We start from the raw sequence: 14,851 nt of genomic DNA on the forward strand, positions 1-14,851 counted from the left end.
ACATACTACCAAACAATTAGAAAGTAAATCTTCAATTTTCTAATATGGAAATATCTGTACAAATGCCTAGTTTTTTCTTAAGTCACATTTCGCAGACAGTCATAGGTTTTCTATGCATAATTGTACACCTTCTCATTTTTTATGAAAGTTCTCCATATTCAAAACAATGAATTTATAGAGCAAAATATGAGAGGTATTGCAGAAAGAGCCATGAAGCCCCAGCGAAAGCAGTGCTAGGCAGCCCTGGCCACTCACTACCCAGGGGACTCAGCCCCTTACGCCAGCCTCAAGGTCTGTGTGATTACACTTTGTGCTTCAGTAAATACGCAAACTACATTACATCATGAACTTTGGAGTTATTCTGGAATAGCCCACACTTGGAATGTTAGATCTATAAAGGCTAAGGACCTAAGGTAATAAATATTCAAGCTAAGGCAATAAGTATTCAAATCAGAGTCAAAAGTTTTGTTAGGTTAAGTATCTTTGCTAAAAAGCAACAAAGCCACATGTATTAATAATCTTACAAGCATTTTTACTTTGAATAATTCTACCTATAGGAGTCTATGATCAGAAACACAGATGACTCATACGCCAAGGTGTTTATTACTATATTATTTATAATCAAGGAAAACCAAAGTCAACCAAAATATCCAAATACAGAGGGAGTGGTTATAAATAAGTCATATGCGATGAAATATTTAGCTATTAAAACTGTACTTATTAAGTATCTTAATAACTTAGGGAAAGGATGATTACATAATGGCTGAAATTTTTTAAAGAATATAAATATGTAGAATATCACCAGTATAAAAGATGTGTGAAAAATAACTAAAATAAAACATTAAAATAGTAATTTCTAGTTGATGAAATATGGATAATTTTTTGTTTTTTCATTTTTACTTATTTTCCCAAATTTTATACAATGAGCATGTATTACTTTTATAATGAATTAAGGACCAAGCTATAAACAAACACAATGTCTTACTTTCCCTGAGTAAAAAGATTTAAAACTGAAAGCTGAAAAAGAAAAAGAACACTAGAGCCAATGTTTCTCTGCTACAGTCCTGTGTACACAACCTGTCTCTCCAACTTGATTATAAGCTTCTTAAATGGACATTCCCTGACTTATCTTCATAAGCCCAATAATAGCTTACTCATAACAGGTGCTCGGTAGACATTTATTAATGGGTAAAGTCAGGGCAAGTCACAGTAGCTGTTTAATGTATAAGGAAAGTGATATTAACAGTCAGAACAAGTATTTCCTTGGTATCTACACGTTTGGACAGGATAAGAACAGGGGACTTTGGGGAGTGTGGCACTTTAGTCTGACAAGTGGCAGAACAGAGATTTGCCACGTGGATGAACACGAACGTGAAAGACTGTGAACAGTACACTCTGTGGCAAAAAGACCAGCACCCCCAGACCAGTGGTTCTCACACCTGATTCTGCCTCACATGAAGCACTCAACTTCCCAGTGCAGGACCTGTTCCAGCAGGTGTCCCCGGGCTTCCCTTCCAGGCATCCTCCCACTTCTCAAAATGGAAACCAACAGCAAAGCTATGGGGGGATAACCTTGACTTAGCTCCAATCACCTTTTAAAAATAATTCTCAAGCACTGGCAGCTTATTGATAAGAACAAATTGCTTGTGACACAACTCACAAGGGAGCCCAGCACTCTGCGGGGAGTGGCACCTTGGCTAAGAGCCGCCCCAGTAACAGAAACACAGCAACAAGCCCTGATTGTCCAGGCTCGGGCAGAGTGCCCGCATGCATTATCCCCGCTTCATCCTCACCAGGACCCTGAGAAGTGCACTATTAACATTTTACAAATGCAGACATGGGGGCTTTTAGACTTACATGACAGCAGAGCTAGAACTCCGCCCAGGCTGACACCAAGGCCCGAGAGGCAGCAGTGGAGGCAGAGATGGCCAGAGAAGGGGTGGTAGAAGTAACTACGGTGGTGGAGCTGGGGCAGGGGTGAGTAGTAACAATACCCACGACAAGGGGAAGGACCTCTAATGTGCTCCCCCTGTGCCAGGCGTGGCCCAAAGAGTGTTACAGGTATTAACTCACTGATTCCTCACGACAAAACTCTGATACTGGCATTACTACCATCCTCACTTCACAGGTAAAGGAACTAAGGCTGAGATGTTAAGTGATTTGTCCTAGGTCACCCGGCTGGGAAGTGGCCGAGGCTGGATCTGAATTCAGAGTCTGACCTTTTGGCCATCATACTACACAGCCTTTGTACTGCCCTAAAGCTTGTCTTTTAAAGCAAAATGGACATTGGCACACATTAGTCCTCACAGTATTTCTTTTCAAACAGACCACTAGTTTGAAGTTCCCATCTCTTCCTACTTTCTAGCATAAGAAACTTAAATTAGTGGAACACAGTTCAGCCTTTAAAGCCCTATTTGGAGTATCCATGCTATTCCTGACCCCCTATCACGTGAACAATTGGGAGCACGTGAAAGGCAGAATGAACGTGGCCATGTTCCAGGTCTCTTGGTCAAGTCCTCATGGATGCAGATGTTCCCAATTCAGTGTGTGGGGCCGCTGTTCCCTGTCCCGTCTGTTATTTCAAAGGCCTTTATTCTCGATGACTAGAGATTCATGAGTTGTCTACTTTTCTCTTTCATTCTGTAAGTTTTCTATTCAACACATATGGTTAGATAAAAAGGAAGAGGAAAAAAGTACGACTCAAATCTGTATTAAAAATATGACAACCATATTCTTGGTCACAGTTCCTATTTTGGGACAGATGCAGATTCCAGAGCTATTAAGTAAGCCCCCAACTTTCTGTGCTTCTCACTATTTCCTTAGGCAGAAGAGAATAATGTCCCACTGGAAGCCAAAATTAAAGGCAAACCAAGGAGCAAATCAAACACATAGATAGTAAAAAAAAAAAATCACAGTTGCAAAGTGCACATAGTTTGGGAGGTACAGACTCCTAAAGCATTTAGAGACAAATTCAGAAAAATACTGTTTTCTGAAAAAGAAACTAAGACTTAACAGAGACATTAGGAATCAGGGTAAATCTTCCCTGGAAATAATGCATGCTAAAATAATTTGTAAATGTGGTCTTCTAAATCTCACGCAGAAGCCCAAGGTCACTGCCCTATCTCATTATATCTAATAGTATTTGGATAAAGGGGTATTGTTTCAGGGCTGACAGAGAGCATGCTGTACCCAAGAGCAGGGCTGGCTAAGGTTTACGGCCTTGGGAACAAAATTTCCTCTCCCTTTTAAGTTTTGAGCAGATGACTATGCCACAAGAGCCACAAACGATGACGAATGAGCACACATAAACAGGCTTCAGTGAGTGGCTTGGGAAGGAATCAGTTATCTTTGCACCCTAGTTCCCTTAACTCACTCCAGCTCCCAAATCCCTTGGTCAGTGCTTCCATGTCTCCCATTATCTCAGTTTATCTTATGGATAATTATTATTATCCCTGTTTTATATACAACCCCCCTACCCCCTGCAAAAAAACCCAGGCTAAGAGAGGCTAATAGAAAGCCCAGGATCACAGATCAAAAGAGCAAGGGAGCCAGGACTCAAACCCAGGTCTGCCGGACCCCAAGCCATGTTATTCATCACACCACAGCCCCACCCCGGGCAGTATCCAGAGGAAGCAGAGGCTGAGGGCAAGCTCACTCTGCAGGTCGCTGCCAAAATTCCAGGAGACAAAAGAACTAGATGAGAGCTGGGCAGGAAATGTGAGCAGCTGGGGGCTGAAAGTAGAGACAGACAGAACTTCTGGAGACCAACAGATGGCACAAGAGGTCGTTCCAAGGTCTCTGCGGAGACTCTCATCTGTGACCCAAGCCAGAACCATTTTGGGACAGTCTCTTCGACTCCATGGTCATTCACGGCTTAAGGCAGAGCAGCCCTTCTTCAGTGAGAGGCAGTGGCCGAAAAAGAAGGGTAGTTAATCCTCTCTTATAGGAGAAGGGGAGCAGGAGAGCACAAAACCCTCCCAGGGTCAGCTGCTTCATTCAGATGCCCACCTGCGTGTGTGTGCATGCGTGTGCTGTAATTTAAGGATGAGCCCTTCCACACAGCCTTTCAGATCAACATCCACCTTCTATTGTGTGGAATTCTGCCAACCAGAGATTTGATTTTGCAGGCATCCTTGTGAAATGCATGTGTCTCAAAGTAGTGAAATGGAGGCCACTTTTTTTTATATGAAATTTAATGAGACTACTTTTCTTATAATCCCAATAAGCACTTTAGCCAAGACACAGAAATCTGCCTGGCTGATGAAGGAAAGAAGGCAGGGGGAGATCACCTTAAAGCACTGGGCTTGCAGGGCCAAGTGAAGCCTTAACCCGGTGCTGACACGGGACGCGAATGCAGCATGAGTGCCACCAACCACGTGTGCCCACTGAGGACTTCAGGTGGGGCTTCCCGAGAAACTGAATCTTTAATTTGTATTTATTTTAAGTCATCTTCATGAAAGATTTAAACACAGCCATGTCTCCCATACTGGACAGCACAGGTCTTGGCAGGGTGGGGAGAACTGAGAAGAGCACAGGAGAAAAAGAGGTAGAAAGCGATAAACAGAAACTTCTTACTTCAAACTTGTTCCTGGGCACCATGTGCGTTAATGACTGACCACTGCTTAGCACCTGAGAGCTTCCAACGCTCCTGCTGCATTTCCCCCGCGCTCATTAGATGCTCATAACAACCCTATCAGGTGACTGTCGAAATCATGGAGGCTCAGGGGAGGTGGTCTGTGGGTCCTCAGGTTGTTTACCTCCAAGATGTCCAGACAGCATCAAGGAACCTCAGCTCTTCCGTCAGGAGAGAAGCACAAGACCCTAGACCTTCTGCGAGGATATTCAATGAGATTCAGTCTCTCTTGTTTCACTACAGAAGCTCCTCACCTTCTTGTACTTGGCTCCTTGAAGCTCAGAGTGTTCCCTGGGCTGTGTAGCAGGTGTGCAGGTCTCCACCCTTCATCCAAATCTGCTTCTGCTGCCCTCTCCCCCTCGTCAGACCCTCACAGCCCACAGCCAGGAGGACAAGGGCCCAGAGGAGCTCTGAGAGGTACACTTCAACTGCAGAAAGTGGGGCTGCTTGGGACCAGCATGGTGGTACCTTTTTTAATTTACTGAGAAGCTCTTTGGCCTGGTATGTGATCGATTTATACATACAATGCATACACACATATATTCTATGAATAAACAGTGAAAACAATCCAAACATGCAACAGTAAGGGAGCAGTTCAATAAACTGTGGTGCATCCATGTGACAGAATATCGTAAATCACTAGAAATAATGTTTTTGAAAATCACTTAAACATACAAGAAAATGTGCATGACATAAAAAAGAAGATACAAAACTATACATGCAGTACGATGCTGATTTTCTTAAAAATATTTACGGTCACAACAAAAATAATGAAAAAAGCCAAGGTGTGAACAGGGATGTTACATGTTTTCTATGATAAGCAAGTGCCACTTTTATAGTCAGGGAAAAATGTTGTTTTTAAAATTTGTCTATGAATATCTAAAAAAGGTATCTTACCTTTTTAGAGAAGCGTAAAGAGATACTAGATTAACAGCTGCTTAAAGGCTGGATGGCGGGCAAGGTAGGAGTGCAGTGGGTATTGATTGCTAATGGGTGTGGGCTATTTTTCAGAGGGGATGAAAATGTTCTAAACTTCTATTATTATGATGGTTGCAAACTCTGTGAATATACTAAAAACATTAACTCACTCCCTTTAAGTGGGTGAATTATATGACATGTAAATTACATCTTAATAAAATGCTTTAAGCAAAGTATACAGAATAAATTTTATATATAATAATCTTGATTTGTTAACATCACTCTCCTTTATGTTGAATATTGACTCAGCCATTAGAGCGAGTTTAAAACCTGCAATTGTGCTGTCACATTCTCCTTGTTTTACCAGTTTCTGCTTTTTGCAATTTGTTGCTGTGTTCTTTTATCACATACAACTCAAATAAAGTCATGACACTTATCAAATACATATACCAACCCCAAGTGGTCTTTGTGAAAATTAAAAAATCTCTGTATAGAGCTGAATGCAGTGCTTGGCACACAGCATATACACAATAAATGTGGGCTATTATTAGTTGTAGTATTTTGAGGTTAATATTGCTACTTATATTTTCCATTTGCTTGAATTTAACTGATATACCGGTTGCCAACCATTTTTTAAAGAATCTTATAAAAATTTTAAAGGAAATGCAGCAAAGGAAAGCCATTAAAATCGAATTAGGAGTCAAAGACTCGATTTTTAAGTTCTGCTTCTCTTACATACTTGCTGTGCAAACTCCGGGCCTCTCTAGACCCATGTGCATTGGTGGTAGGTCTCAGAAGAATCACCATTCTGGATCCGGCCATCCAGTCTTTGCTGCCTTGGAACAGGACTTTCTCCCTTTGGCCACCAAACTGTTCCCTAAATTAGTTAGAACTTGTAAACCCTCAGCTATAAATAAGATGAAGCAATTTTGTTAAAACATTGTAGTCAGAAATGTACAAAGTGTGCTTAGTTTTTAGTGACATAATTTGAAAGGACCAGGTGGGTTAGGTGAAGGCTATGAAAGGCTACAACTGTACCCCGGTATCCCTATACAAAATGATGCCCTCTGTCCCTCTCACTGTGGCTGCCGACAATCAGGTGCCCTAGCTGTCACACACGCTGGAACGTGCTAGAGAACAGTTAGCCCTCCCCTAACCAGAAGACACAGCCCTAGCCCTGAGAGGAGACGATAATGCCCACTTCCTCTCTCTGCTTTCAAAGCACATGTGCCAGGCCCTGCCTAGAAATAGGAGGGCTCTTACTCTAGCCACCCCTGACCGATGACCTGTCCCTTGCTAAGGATTACCAGAAGGCAGTCTGAAAACTTACTTTGGTTTACTCATCTGATAAGTTTGTGTTCTCTGAATAAAGGCCCAAGGGGTTAGAGGAAAGAATGTGCTTTTAGATTCTCTACTAGGATAGAAAATTGGTCTTCAACCAATATTAAATAGTGATTATGCATTAATAGTGCTATGCTCACCAATGAATGTATTAAAGATTAAGTCGAATAATAAATATGAAAACATTTTGTAAACTCCAAAATGATCTATAAACATAAAAGAGAGAGGATTGTGTTTAAATAATGATCAGCAACTTAACTTGAATCAAAATCTGTGCTTCTGTACCATATTCATGGATTAGAAGACTCAGTACTATTAAGACATCAGTTCTCCCCAACCTGATTACAGATTCAATGCAACCTCATTTAAAATCCCAGCAGGCCTTTTTGTAGAAGACAGTAAGCTGAGTCAACAATGTGGAGGAATTAGAACCCCCATACACCGTTGGTAGGGATGTAAAATGGTGCAGCCACTGTAGGAAACAGAATGGGGGCTCCTCAAATAGAATTACCATATGATCCAGCAATCCCAATTCTGGGTATGTATCAAAAAGAACTGAAAGCAGGATTTCAAAGAGACATTTGCACACCCATGTTCATAGCAGCATTATTCACAATAGCCAAGAGATGGAAGTAACCCAAGTGCCCATCAATGGATGAATGGATAAACAAAATGTGGCACATATGTACAATGAAGTATTATTCAGCCTTAAACAGGAAGGATATCCTGTCACACGCTATAATATGGATGAGCCTTGAGGACATTATGCTAAGTGAAATAAGCCACTCACAAAAAGACAAGTATTGTGTGACTCCACTCACATGAGGTACCTAGAGGAGTCAAATTCATTGACACAGAAAGTAAAATATTGGTTGCTAGGGGCCGGGGGAAGAGAAAATAGAGAGTTGTTGTTTAATGGGTATAGAATTTCAGTTTTATAAGATGAAGAAGTTCAGGAGACTGGTTGCACAACAATGTGAATATACTTAACACTACTGAAATGTACACTTAAAATGGTTAAGGTGATAAATTTTATGTTGTGTTAATTTTACAATTAAAAAAAACTGAAATACCAAGTGCTGGAGAGAGAGTGCAGATTCACTGGAACTCTCATAGACTGCTGGTGGGAATGCGAAATGGTATACCCACTTTGTAAAACAGTTTGGCAGTCTCTTACAGAGCTAAATATACACTTACCACATGATCCAGCAGTTCCACTACCAGGTGTTTACACAAAAACTGAACGTGAATATCTTCATTCACAATTGCCAAAAGGTGGAAGCAATCCAAATGCTCATCAACTGATGAATGGATAAACAAATTAAAGTACCTCCATACAATGGAATACTACTCAGCAATGAAAAGAATGAACTACTGATAAATACAGTGTACTGGATTGGATCATGTTCCCCCAAAAAGATATGTTCAAGTCCTAACCCCAAGAACCTATGAATGTGATTTTATTTGGGAAGATATCTTTGCAGATGTGATGCAGCTACAAGCCAAGGGACACCAAGGACTGGCGGCAGCCAACAGAAGCTAGGAAGAGACAAGGAAGGATTCTTCCCTAGAGTCTCCAGAGAGCGTAGCTCTACTAACACCCTGATTTCAGACTTCGAGCCCAGAACTGTGAGAGAATAAACTCCCTCTTGTCTTAGCCACCACTCAGTTTGTGGTGCTGTTAGGGGAGCCCTAGGAAACTCATCCATGCCACAGCAAGGCATGATGATCAAATGCAGTATGCTAAGTGAAACAAGAACTCAAAAGACTACATACTTTTGATTCCATTTATAGGACACACTGGAAAAGGCAAAACTACAGATCAGTGGCCGGAGATGGGGGGTGAAAATAGATTACAAAGGGAATTTTGCAGGGATGATGAAACTGTTCTGTATCTTGATTGTGGTGGTAATTACACAACACAAAACTGTAAATCTAAAACAGGTAAATTGTACTTTATGTAAACTATACCTTAAAAACATTTATTAAAAAAAAAAATCTATGCTTCTGGGATCTCCCCCCCCCCCCTTTTTTCTTTTCAGTTTGATGAGAATTCTGGGAAGGGGACTCCTACTGGCCTAGTCAGGGATAATGCAAGGATCAAAACAACAATAAGAGTATAACCTATTACATGAATTAAGAAATCACAAAACTTCATAGAGAGAAATAAATAAATGTACAAATTGAAAGTCTGATGAGAATCAGGATAAAGTATCTTCTCACAAAATATTTATTGATTACAAAGACTTTAGAGTGGAGAAGACAAACAGACACCACCTTAATTAAGTGATAAAAGTGAACATCATGAAAATGAAAAATCACCCGCTTAGTGGGACTGGATAACAGCATCACTTCTGGCTATTCCTGCCAAAGATGCACAATCTAAACCATGAAGAAACATCAGACAAACCCCAACAGAGGGATATTCTACAAAATAACTGGTCTGTGATCTTCAGAGGGGGCAAGGTCACAAAAGTCAAAAGTAATTTTTTAATGTCAAAAATAAGATTGAAAAATTGTTCCAGACTGAAGGAGACTAAAGACAGTGTAGGTGTTCTCACCAGATCCTTTTGCTATAGAGGACAGTAATGGGACATGGGTGAGACCTGAAAGGGGTCTCAGGGTCAAATGGTAATAATGCACTGCTGTTAATTTTCCTGATTTTGTTGGCTCTATCTAGGTGACGTACAACAACGTCCTCGCTTGTAGGAAATACACGGTGACGTATTTGGGGTTGACAGGGCAGGTCAGCAGTCTATTCTCAGGAGGAAAAAAACAGTTATTTTTACTGTGCTTCCAACTTTTCTGTAAGTTTGTGATTGTTTCAAAGTTTAAAAAGTACCCAAAGAAAGACTCCTGGGAAGATCGATGGCTATCACTTCATCCCAAAGAAAGGGACATGATAGTAAATTCTATATTCCTCTAAAGTTGACCAGTAAAGTACCACAAAATCGGGATCTCAAACAGCATATCCTGACAACGTTCTGTTTTCTGAAGCATGAAAGCCAGCAAAAAGCAGAGATCTACTTTATTTGGATACTGAATGACCCAATAGGCCAAAATGTAAGATTGTTCGATCTACAGAGGTAGGTGTCTAACATAGGCAGCATTATCCTAATTATTATATAGCAATTATTCTAATAAGCAGTATTATTCTAATTAGGCAGTGAGATTTCAGTGTCATTATATTAAAGACAAAATTCTAGAGTAATAAGGCACAAACATGTTCATACAGTACTTTTTCTAATCACTTTATGTTTAAGAGTTCCTATCAACACTCTCAAATGGAAATCTCCATTTAAATAATACTTTTATTTTACAGGACATCATCAAACAAGTGAACCAGATTTCACAACTAAGAAAGAAGACAGTAGTTTTAAAGTGAAGAGGCATCCAAATGAATAAAGCTATGCTTCATCTTCAAGTTTATATCTCAAATTTAACACCAGATCTTAAATTGTGTAATTAGAAAGTCAGGCTTCTAATTTTTCAGAAACTGTATACCTAAATTTAATTCAGAACTTGACAACCATTGTCACACACACACAAAAAACAAACAACCATTGTCTGAATCACCAATTCCACACTGTTTTCTTGAACTAGGCTCTTCACTAATATGAATAATTAAAGCATCCTATGATACTGCACTAATCTGAATGCAATACAATCTACGACTTAGATCTGCACTGTCCAGCGTGGTAGAAACTAGCCACATGAAGGTAGTGAAACATGGCTGCTACCAAGTAAGATGTGCTTTAAGTGTGTGTTCCAAAGACTTAATACGAAAAAAAAAAAGAATGTGAGATATCTCATTAGGTTTTTTAATACTGATTATATGTTGAAATATTAGTATTTTGGACATATTGGGTCACATAATTCTTTAAATTATTTATACAGTTTTAAAGTTAGTTACACCAGTCTCTTTTTCTTTAACGTGGCTACAGAAAAGTTCAGATTGTATGTGTGGCTCACGTTATATTTCCAGCGGACAGTGCTGCCTTAGACCGTTCGTGTAATAACACTATCTTAAGCTGAACTGTGTCTAAGCCCAGTTTAGCCTTTGAGATTTAATCTTTTCCAGGAAAATGTCTGCCTATCTTTTTTACACTCCACTCAGCTTGAAGGAAGTATCTGACGTACCTGAAACTCCGAGGCACTGCTCCGCAGCTGGCTCACATTGGGTAAGGACCCTCCGTGGTACTGTGTAAGGCGCAGTTGCTGAAGCTTCTGAAATTGAACCTGGGGACAAAGAGATTTCAAGGCTGTTGAGAGAAGACAGCAAAGATGGAACAGAAGCATCGAAGTACAGTGTTTTCGTAGTGAGATGGTTCAAGAGTGAAAGTCTTTGTTTCAATTTCTTCTCTACTTAAAACCTTTACGCTTCCAGTGCTTTCTGGGTTTTGATTAGTCTATTTCTGGAATGAATATACCCATGTTCTAAATGTCCCAGCCATGACAGTGAGGCACTCTTGCACCATCTTTGAATGCACGTGTGCGTAGGTGAGCAGGCACAATCTTTAACAGCGATAAAAAGACTTCTTTAATAAAACTAAGCCACTGTCCATGACTCTAATACAGTGACTGCTTCCCTTCTCCATGCTCTTTTCCAGTCTCCATTTACATTTCTGTGTGGTATCTGCATAGTGGTGATCAGAACATAGATCCAATCTTGCATGCTTACCTCATAATTCTCTTCTATGATATTACATAATCATTTTAAATGGCTACATAACATTTCTCCTTCTGAATTATTTCCTTAGAACATGTTCCAAAGAGTGATTACTGGCCTCTGGGTTTGGGCCTTCTGATGGCTTCTCAATACACACTGCCAAAACGCTTCCCCAGAGGGTATACCAACGTATGTATGAGAAAACAGTTTCACCAAAAACTCACTAACAATGGATGTTGTCATTAATTGGGGTAAAGAAGAAGGCCAATTCAACAGGTATTAAATGGTATCCCACTGTTTTAATATGTTTTCTTCTGTAAGTTCTTTCTTGCTTCATTTTTCAAAAGGCTGCAAACTGGTTACAGTTCTTGTAAACCCCAGAGTGGTCCAATTTAGTCTTTAAGAGTTCTGTTTCTAAAATAATAAATTACCTCTGTGGTTATATAACCCTTGGCACTTGTAATTCATGTAGGGAAGAAAGGACAGACGGGAACCCTGAGGCAGACTTTACCCTTTCATTACTCTCTGTCTTTGTCTAATAGTAATAAAAATTACTAGACATGAGCCCCTAAGGTGAGCTAGATGCTTTGCCCACTTTATCCCTGGCCCTCTCACCAACCGAGGGAGACCACATGATCCTGCTTTTACAGACCTGCAGATCCAGACTTAGGGAAGCTCAGAGACTGGCCCAAGGTCACACAGCTAAAGGAGGCTGAGCTACAGCTGACACGGAACCCACTTTCTTGTTTCTGCCATGTTCCTTTCCTTTGTTCCATTTCTCCCTCCACGATCATACTTTTTACAAGCTCAAAGAAAAGTGAAGTTTGGTTGATGAAAAGCATCGCTGAGCCTAGGAAGCACTGTGATTTTGTTCTGTTTTTACATTTATTACGAAAACTTTCAAATACATTCAAAATAGAGATTAATATAATGAAACCCCATCTATTCACCTTCCAGCTCCAACAATGATTAACTTATGTCCAATCTTGATTCATCTTTACCCTCTCCACTACCCACAGCATTCCACTGAAAGAAATTCAGATTACTGTTCCATTTTTCAATATGCATCTCCAAAAATAAGGTCTTGTATCTGTTTGGAAGTTTGAAAGGCATATAAAACCCTTTGGGTGCCTTAACTTCCTTATACCCACAGTATTTGATTTTTCAAACATACTGCACTGGGGAATGGTTATAATCTGTTCATCAAAACCCAGATCTGAGAGTCAAATATGAGAAGAAGGCCATGGTGAGCCTTTCCCATCTGTCAGCTAAGTTATAAGTATAAATATCAGCTTTTGATCTTAACATTCTCAACCAGAAGCATTTGACTATCCTTGTCTTGGAGGGGATGAGCCAAGATGGGAGAGTAGAGAGACTCACAGCTCACCCTCTCCCACAAATACACCAACAATTACATCAACAAGCCCACTGAATTGCACAGAACACCTACTGAACTCTGGCAGAGTGTCTCTCACTTCAAAATACAGGAGGATTCTCATAAAATCCGATGAGTAAAAAGTTCACACTGTATAGCACAGGGAACTACATTCAATATCTTGTAGCAACTTATGGTGAAAAAGAATATGAAAACAAATACATGTAAGTTCATGTATGACTGCAGCATTATGCTGTACACCAGAAACTGACATGACATTGTAAACTGACTATACTTCAATAAAAATATACATACAAAAAAAAACAAAGCAAAGATAAGGTCTTATATACATTTGGAAGTTTGAAAGGCATATAAAACCCTTTGACTGCCTTAACTTCCTTATACCCACCGTATTTGATTTCTCAAACATACTGTACTGGGAAACAGTTATAATCTATTCATCAAAACCCAGATCTGAGAGTCAAATATGAGAAGAAGGCCATGGTGAGACTTTCCCATCTATCAGCTAAGTTATAAGTATAAAGATCAGCTTTTGATCTTAACATTCTCAACCAGAAGCACTGGAGTATCTACCTTTGAAATTCTCTAGACAAAATTCTCAGCCCCCTTGACCTAAAGCCTTTTAACTGTGTGTCAGGTACCGTGCCAGGCACTGGCTTATTGAGATGAATATGTGCCAAAGTTCCTACCTTCAGGGAGTTCTCACAAAGGCTTCAATTCTTACCCAAGAGCCTTGACACTTCAACCAAACTCAGTTCTAAATCTAGCTAGAGACCTGCCTTCAACTGAGCTTAAGGTCTCCCAGATCTGCTCTCCCTTCCAAAGTGCCTGTTTCCAGAGCCTTCAGAGACTGCTGCCCTAGGGTAAAAACAGCACTGGATTTGGAATGTGGATACTTGACTTTGTAACCTGGATCGCCCGTGTAGGTGGGCAAATTATTCTGCTGTCTACTTCACAAAGATAATGTGAGGATTAAAACAGAGAACAGACATGACAGTGGCATGTGAACTATAAGGGTCTGGACAACTTCTCAAAATATTATCATTATTGCTGATATCCTCAACTACCTCTTAAACCCTTGAGTAATTTGGACAATTTCCCCTTTGAAATTTAGAACCACTGAGCTAGAAAGAAACTGAAAGACTGTCTTCAACACCGTCATGCTTACCGATGAGGAAAATGAGGACCAAAGAATGATTAGCCTGAAGCAGAGGTCACGAACTGGCAGGCCGTAGGCCACGTTTAGCCTGGAGAGTTCTGTCTGACCCACATGGTACTGACCTACTCAATGTTTTAAATTTTAAAATTGCAAAACTGCATAAAAATCTGGATTTCCATCTTTTCTTGATTGAAAGATCAGACAAACACGGAACCCATATTCGTGCATGGCAACAACGCATGGAGCTGAGAAGTGACTGCCCCTTAGACAGGGCTGGGGATCTCCTGTTTGCCCAAGTCCTCGCCATACCCTGTTATTCCTCCACTAGCCTGAGATCAGCTACTGTGTATCATCTCATTCCTGGCCCCGCCACTCATTTTTCTTACCTGCTTCACCCTGGGCCTTGAGTTAGCAACCGTTGGCCAACAGTCACACACTTTGGTGGACTTTCCTTCAATACCTACATGAAATGATACCTAAGCCTCAGTAATTCCTTTTTGAAGAAGTCTTGTAATAGTCAACACAACCCCAAACAAAATCCCAGCAGGCCTTTTCACAGAAATTGAGAGGATAATTCTGAAATGCATGGATGTGCGAATGATCTAGAGTAGCCAAGGCAATTTTTGAAAAGAGCAAAGATGGAAGAGTTAAATTATGGTCTTTCAAGACTTACAATAAAGCTATCGTAATTCAGGCAGTGTGCTATTGTTTAAAAAGAGAGAGATGTACAAATCG

At 40.3% G+C, this 14,851-nt stretch overlaps 1 protein-coding gene across 3 annotated transcripts in view; it reads right to left on the reverse strand.

Annotated features, from left to right (window-relative positions):
• The window catches only part of CRTC3 (CREB regulated transcription coactivator 3), an 87,812-nt gene that overhangs the window by 67,682 nt on the left and 5,279 nt on the right, over positions 1-14,851 (reverse strand). For all 3 annotated transcript variants that reach the window (XM_072950816.1, XM_072950815.1, XM_072950817.1), the window contains exon 2: positions 11,033-11,131. In XM_072950816.1, the coding sequence (XP_072806917.1) occupies positions 11,033-11,131 (99 nt within the window). The remainder of the gene's footprint in view (positions 1-11,032; positions 11,132-14,851) is intronic.

The sequence above is a fragment of the Vicugna pacos genome, chromosome 27 (assembly GCF_048564905.1).
Source record: "Vicugna pacos chromosome 27, VicPac4, whole genome shotgun sequence".
NCBI lineage: Eukaryota > Metazoa > Chordata > Mammalia > Artiodactyla > Camelidae > Vicugna > Vicugna pacos.